Source organism: Herpailurus yagouaroundi, unplaced genomic scaffold, assembly GCF_014898765.1.
Source record: "Herpailurus yagouaroundi ecotype Mexico unplaced genomic scaffold, PumYag 162, whole genome shotgun sequence".
In the NCBI taxonomy this organism is placed as follows: domain Eukaryota; kingdom Metazoa; phylum Chordata; class Mammalia; order Carnivora; family Felidae; genus Herpailurus; species Herpailurus yagouaroundi.
In genome coordinates this window covers 14,879,300-14,886,448 of record NW_024412403.1, presented here as the reverse complement: position 1 = coordinate 14,886,448, position 7,149 = coordinate 14,879,300, and the positions used below count along the sequence as shown (strand labels likewise).

Genomic DNA, 7,149 nt, shown 5'->3' with positions numbered 1-7,149 from the left:
AAGAATCTCACAAACACAGTATCTAAGAAATGACACTAGAGATAAGTGGGTACATACTGTATTATAATTTCATTTTAAAGTTCAAGAACAGGCAAAACTCACATATGGGTTAGATGTCAGAATAATGGCTACCTCTGTGGAATAATGATTTGTGCACAAGTTAGTATGTTACATTTCAACTACAATTCCACTTAAATTTATCTTTTTATGTTAATTTATTTTGAGAGAGAGAGAGAGAGAGAATGAACAGCAGAGGGGGCAGAGAAAGAGGGAGAGAGCGAATCCCAAGCAGGCTCCGTTCTGTCGGCGTGGAGCCCGACGCAGGGTTCAATCCCACAAACCGTGAGATCATGACCTGAGCCAAAACCAAAAGTCAGACGCTAAGCCACCTGAGCCACCCAAACACCACCACTTAAAATTATTTTTGAAATAAGCAGTCCAGAAACATCAACAATAGAAGTATGTCCAAGATAAAAGCAGGCTAAGTCAAGGTGTCATTTACTCTTTAGGTTAAGAGGTGAGGAAAGGGTTAGGAAAGACTTCAAAAAAATAAAGGGCACAGGGACACCTGGGTGACTCAGTCAGTTAAGATTCCAAGTCTTGATTTCGGCTCAGGTCATGATCTCATGGTTCATGGGATTGAGCCCCGCATTGTGCTCTGCCCTGACAACAGGGCAGATTCTCTCTCTCCTGTTCTTTCTCTCTCTCTCAAAATAAATAAAGAAACATTTTTAAAAAATAAAAATTAAAGGGTGCAGATGTCACAAACTCAAAATATCTGGGAGAGACAGGCAGGTAAGGCAAAAGAATAAACGAGAATGGATTTTACAATAGCAGCATGAACCTGAATGGGAGGGACCGGCATTCAGCTTTATGTCAGAAGGTCCATAAGGAGGCGTGGGTTCTGACAACCTGAGACATATACCTTCTCTAAAGGAAACAGCTACTAGTTAGTTTCTGGAAAGCATTGTCTTTCCTGCATGCTGACATAGTTTCTAGATATTCTGCTTCTTCAGAAACATTAACGTCATGCCTTGACAGTTTAGTTTTATTGTAATTTGTAAAATATATAACTATACACATTTTGAGTGAGGGAAAATGTATTTTAATACAGATATGCCCCACAGTATATGACTTTGGTGAATATTGAGATAGTTCAGGTTGATCTTGTCCAGGTCTCTATCTCTGTGTCTGCACAGGGCAGTAAGGTATAGTAGGTAGGTAATGAAATTGTTGCTGGATAAATCAACAATTTAATAAATGAAGTTGAACTGTGCTTTTATTTTATTTTTAATGTTTATGTATTTTTGCGAGACAGAGAGAGAGAGACAGACAGACAGACAGACAGAGCACAAGCAGGAGAGGAACAGAGAGGGAGGGAGACACAGAAGCCTAAGCAGGCTCCAGGCTCTGAGATGTCAACACAGAGCCAGAAGCAAGGCTTGAACTCACAAACCGTGAGATCATGACCTGAGCTGGAGGCAGCCACCTAACCGACTGAGCCACCCAGGCTCCCCTGACCTGTGTTTTTAAAAGTGAGTACAAGTTTTCAAAGTAGATTGATCAGAAGTACATCCTGGCTTTGATGACGAGATGTGCAGAAGGGTAGATAATTGTAAAACACAGATGTTCGAAGCCTTACATAGAAGTCAGAATTGCCAGAGCTTGGTGTTGGCAATGTTGAGAAGGGGATGAAGCCAGAGAGATGGGACGGGGAGGAAGGCAATGAGGGAAAACAGATTCATGATCAGGCGTTTGCATTTTTATTATATGATAATAGAGCATAGGAAGCCATCAAAGGCTTAAGGTTCAGTGAAACATGGTTCAGTTTGCAATTAGAAGGGAGATTTGGATGGAAGTACGTTCATTGGGTGAGAGAGATCAGGAAAATGTTCCTGTTGAGAAGTCAAAATAACTTCCACCAAGGGCTTTTTGGGTCTCTTAAGTACATAGGATCAGAGATCTAGAAAGAAGCTTGAGGAATAAACCATCAAGCTATTCCCTCAATGTCAGATAAGAGCATATGGTTGAGTAACCCATGTACTATTCACTTATCGTACAAGCAGTTTTAGTTGGTCATTTCTGTGTTAAAATGAAATTATGAAAGGGGTGCCTGGCTGGCTCAGTTGGTTAAGTGTCCAACTTCAGTTCAGCTCATGATTTCCCGGTTCATGAGTTCGAGCCCCGCATCAGGGTCTCTGCTGCCAGTGCAGATCCTGCTTCAGATCCTGTGTCTCCCTCCCTCCCTGCCCACCCCCCTCAAAAATAAATAAACATTAAAAAAAGTATTAAAAAAAAACCAAAATAATGAAAGACGAACTGAAGAACCAGCTTCTTAATTTTGACTTAATCCAATTTATTTCAACGTGAACCGAATAAATTCTTCCCGCATCTGAATGACATTGAACCACGTTGTACATCAAATAACTTAATGCCAAGGAGAGATGAATAAAAAGATAAAAATATGAAAGGAGGGGCTTGAACTACATCAGGCACAGTAAAGCAAGGAAAGGCACTATTAGGAAAGAACCCAAAGTCCCCAGAGTTTGCATTTTTGTCCTGGATCCTTAGCATATGATTATTAAGTGGAACAAGGAAGCTACTGGCCTCCCAGCGCAGAGCAGGATGGACGGCAGGTGCTGTACACGTGGGTCAGAGGTTGGCACCCACCGAGGAGAGGACGCAGAGGTCTGAGGCCACTTGGCACAACGTGAAGCGATTGAGGATTGCAGGGCAAACAGCTCAAGGGGCGGCATCCGTAAGTAGGGAGGCTGAGGGGTCGGCAGCTGCTGGACACATAGCTCAGAGGCCTGTAGGAGATGGGGACACAGGAGCCAGAGACGTAAGAACCGGCAGGAAGAAAAGTGGTTCCTTGGCAGGGTCTGGACACGTAGTAAGTAGTAGAAGGGCAGCAAGAAGTTTCGAAGTTGCTGGGCTCGTGGGGGGCTGGCTGGCTGCTGGTTGGTTCATTGCAGGCCTCTTGGCAGTTGTCCAGAGGCCGGAGATGGCCTTGACAGTTACTGGGCAAGCAGAGGACATCGCCACAGCTCACGCCCGTGGAACAGAGGGTGATGGAGGACGTGAGCGGAAGATGGCAGGGATTGCTGAGGGATCCCAAGCTGTAGTTGGTGGAGCAGTTGTGACAAGACATCGTGAGGTTCCGAAGGTGGGTTGTGGTTGAATGGAGAGATGCGAGTGTCTTCGGGTTTCACTGTGTCCCTCACTTGGTTCCACCCTTATATATCCCTAGAAGGTGGCGATTGTGTACACAGACTCTCTTCCTCCCCCTTGTAGGAAGCTGCATCAGAACTCTTCATTATAGTCCAGGAAGTGGTGTCCCCAGCGCCCATAAAGCTGGACGTTCTATCCATTGATTAAGGAGATCTAGAAAGAAGTGCGACTGAATTTTAAGAGGATCGCTCCTTCTTAAATTACCCAATGAAAACAGATGCGTTTGAAGGTCATTCGCGTAATCCAATTACAACCACCACTACACAAACATTCGTACAATTCCTCCCTTGGAATTGCCTTTCAGACTTGAAAAGTTGTAGCAACATCCTCTGGAACAGCAGCAAATGATCTCTCTTTGAGGGGCAATTCTATTCTTTTTGCAAATGGTCAGTAGTAAGAAACGTGAAAGCAAGTATGTGGCAAAAGAATGTGAAAAATTCTATAACCTATATGATTCGGAGCAGAAAAAGTGTAAATGTGGTATAATACGGAAAATTTCAACGTGCCTAAATTGGTGTTTTGCTTTATTTTAGAATCCTGGTAGAAAATGGCTTCCCATCAAAATATTTTTATTTGAAATAGCCATACTCATTTTATTCATTTTAATAAACAGAGTACTGCTAAAACTGCTAAAATTTAGTTAATGTTTTAAGTTTTTTTTTTTTATTTTTTTTTCAACATTTATTTATTTTTGGGACAGAGAGAGACAGAGCATGAACGGGGGAGGGGCAGAGAGAGAGGGAGACACAGAATCGGAAACAGGCTCCAGGCTCTGAGCCATCAGCCCAGAGCGTGATGCGGGGCTCGAACTCAGGGACCGCGAGATCGTGACCTGGCTGAAGTCGGACGCTTAACCGACTGCGCCACCCAGGCGCCCCGTAAAGTATTCTTAATATAGATAAATAAAATGGGCTCAGTTAAAAATATGAATAGTACTGTGAACAAAAGCAAATAAAGGAAACAAATCCATCAAAGAAAGCAGAACAACATGATATTTTTAATACTTAGTATAGCTTTACATATTTCATGCTTACGTTCCAATTGAAAACTAATGTTCTTAGTAAAAAACAAACAAAAAATAAATAAAACAAAACAAAACAAAAACAAAAACAATAGAAATAATGACTTAGACCTGGACATAGGTTTAGTTTTGCTTCTTACATTGATTCTGATGTCCATTTCCACAAAACAGCTTCTAAACTATTTCACACAGGAAATAGTGTCAGAATAAATGTACAGTTTTTCTAAACATTAGTACTTTTTTTTGAAGTTTTATTTATTTATTTTAACAGAAAGCATGAGCAGGGGAGAGGAAGAGAGAGAAGGAGAGAGAGAATCCCAAGCAGACTCTGTGCTGTCAGCATAGAGCCCGATGCGGGGCTCAAACTCACGAACCATGAGATCATGACCTGAACTGAAACCAAGAGTAGGATGCTTAAGCGACTGAGCCACCCAGGTGGCTAAGTAGCATTAGTACTTCGAGGGCTATTTGGAGATCTATTTTCCGTCAAAAAATTGGTTTAAGGATGCTCAATTGTGTTTAACCCCATCCATTCCATGGTATTTTTATATACCAACATATCCAGTGGCTCCGTGGCCATTTTTTTTTTACTTTTTTTTTCAATATATGAAATTTATTGTCAAATTGGTTTCCATACAACACCCAGTGCTCATCCCAAAAGGTGCCCTCCTCAATACCCATCACCCAACCTCCCCTCCCTCCCACCCCCCATCAACCCTCAGTTTGTTCTCAGTTTTTAACAGTCTCTTATGCTTTGGCTCTCTCCCACTCTAACCTCTTTTTTTTTTTTCCTTCCCCTCCCCCATGGGTTCCTGTTAAGTTTCTCAGGATCCACATAAGAATGAAACCATATGGTATCTGTCTTTCTCTGTATGGCTTATTTCACTTAGCATCACACTCTCCAGTGGCCATTTTAATGGGAATTTGAATTATCTTGCTGGATCTACCTTCCAATTCCCTTTAGCTAAAAATGTAGTGTAAATCACAACAAATTCTTCTATTTTAATGTTCAAGGGATACGCCCACACTTAATAAGTCTCCCTCTGTTCAGGAGGAGTCAAATCTCTGGAACAGAAGACTGGTTTCTCTATGAGCCAATACAGGACTATTTTACTACCAGGGATAGAAATACAAAAAGAAAATGATATGGTCTCTGAGGTTCTGTACTAACATGTTAAAATTATCCCAGTATTTTAGGCCAGAGAACACCCTTTGATGATTTGTACCTGATGAGTTTGAGGAGTCCCTTCAACCCCAATCTCCACCCCTCCAGCTTTCATCACCTGATACTCTGTGTACACATTGCTAGAGTCTTCTTGTGAAATACCGGAAACATCAGCTGAATGGCGTTAGTAATAGGTACAGCCACCATATTTAACTGAACGCTTATCACATTTATACGCTGATGTTCTTTATGCCTGTTCTTCTCTAATGTAAGCAAAAGTCCAACCCCTGTATCATTAGTACATCAGTATATTTGTGTTTAAGCATATATATGCATTGTTTAGGTAGTATGTATACATGAATGTTCTTCCATGAAGAGAAAGGGTGTGGAATGAGAAGAAGCTAGGATTCATTTAGTGTCTACACCAGGCAAACCTTGTAATGTGGATACCAACACGTGTCAGCTCACTTTATCTTCACAACCCTTTCCGGTCAATTTTACTATGTCAAGTATTCATGTGAGAAAACTTGAAACATAGAAAGTTACAGTAACTGATTTGAAAAGCATTTGAACAAAGTGGGTTCAAACATTTGAACATTTGTTTGGGGGTCCTCAACCCCTAAAATGTTTTTTCTCCCATTATCCAATATGGCACTATATAGAAATATATTTACAGCATCATTTACTAATCATGTTCAATTAGCATAATTGCTCTGCTCCCCAATTGCTATCAGTATCATTTTATGGAATTATTGGAATATTAATGATAACCTATTTTTCTGTGTCATTATTAGGTTGCATTGAGATGTAAGAAAAACTTAAAGACACTATAATAGAATAATTTATATTTTTGCTGTGGCCTTCTTAACCCATTCCAGAGAGTTCTACCTTGAGTCTAACTTGTTTAGAGTACTTCTACAGACTCTCATTTTTTCCGTTATGGGTAGGCAATCCTGCAAAAATATTCATAACATCTTAGAAAATAGAATGCTCTGAATGCAAGTTGTAACTTAGCACAGTAAATGTTGAACTGACGTTATTTGGTAGTGACTGTGCCACAGAAAAGGAAGAGCTCAGGCGGGCATAGGAGCAGAGACCTCACTAGCAGCCTCTGGAATTATAAACACGTTTCACACTCTCCTGATGAGGAAGTCCAGACGTAGACTGAGGACCCAGGCAACCTGTGTGCTCCTCCAGATTTACCCACATTGTTGCTTTTGCTTCAATGAACCAGGGGTCCAGACCTTTCTTACTCTATAGGAACAACCCTGAATCTCTCTCTCTCTCTCTCTCTCTCTCTCTCTCTCTGTCTCTCTTCAGACACAAAGTATCCTCAGAGCATTGCAACAATGCAGTTAAGGCAGTAAATGACATATTTTGCATTCCTTTATTCAACCAATATGTATTGAGTACTTTGCATGTGCAAAACATTATGATGGATGCTGGCAATGATACCAAAATACTACCGATTTTTGCTCCCAGACACATCCAGTCTGGTAGATGTGATAAGACAGGCACCCCATCCATTCAGTGTTTACTAAGTTCTATAAAATGGTGTAGAGAGAAGAGCAAACATTGCTCATTGGCTTTACCTAGAGTTTGCATTTGATGTTAATTTTGAAGGATGGGAAGCGATGTCAAGGGGCCTTGGGAAGGGGGAAGACACTTCAGGCTGTGGACTGCTTGAAGACAGAAAAAGTAGCAACAGGTTGCTTTCAGTAGAGGATTCTTA

At 41.2% G+C, this 7,149-nt stretch overlaps 1 protein-coding gene across 1 annotated transcript; it reads right to left on the bottom strand.

Moving 5' to 3' along the window:
* Positions 1 to 2,335: 2,335 nt before the first annotated feature.
* On the bottom strand, positions 2,336 to 3,231 carry KRTAP26-1 (keratin associated protein 26-1). The gene has a single exon (XM_040483632.1). The coding sequence runs from the start codon at positions 3,149 to 3,151 to the stop codon at positions 2,600 to 2,602; it is 552 nt and encodes a 183-aa protein (XP_040339566.1). The 5' UTR covers positions 3,152 to 3,231; the 3' UTR covers positions 2,336 to 2,599.
* Positions 3,232 to 7,149: the final 3,918 nt, after the last annotated feature.

Excerpts from the sequence above, each read along its gene's own strand:
- KRTAP26-1 (XM_040483632.1), bottom strand. The coding sequence starts at position 3,151 with ATGTCTTGTCACAACTGCTCCACCAACTACAGCTTGGGATCCCTCAGC.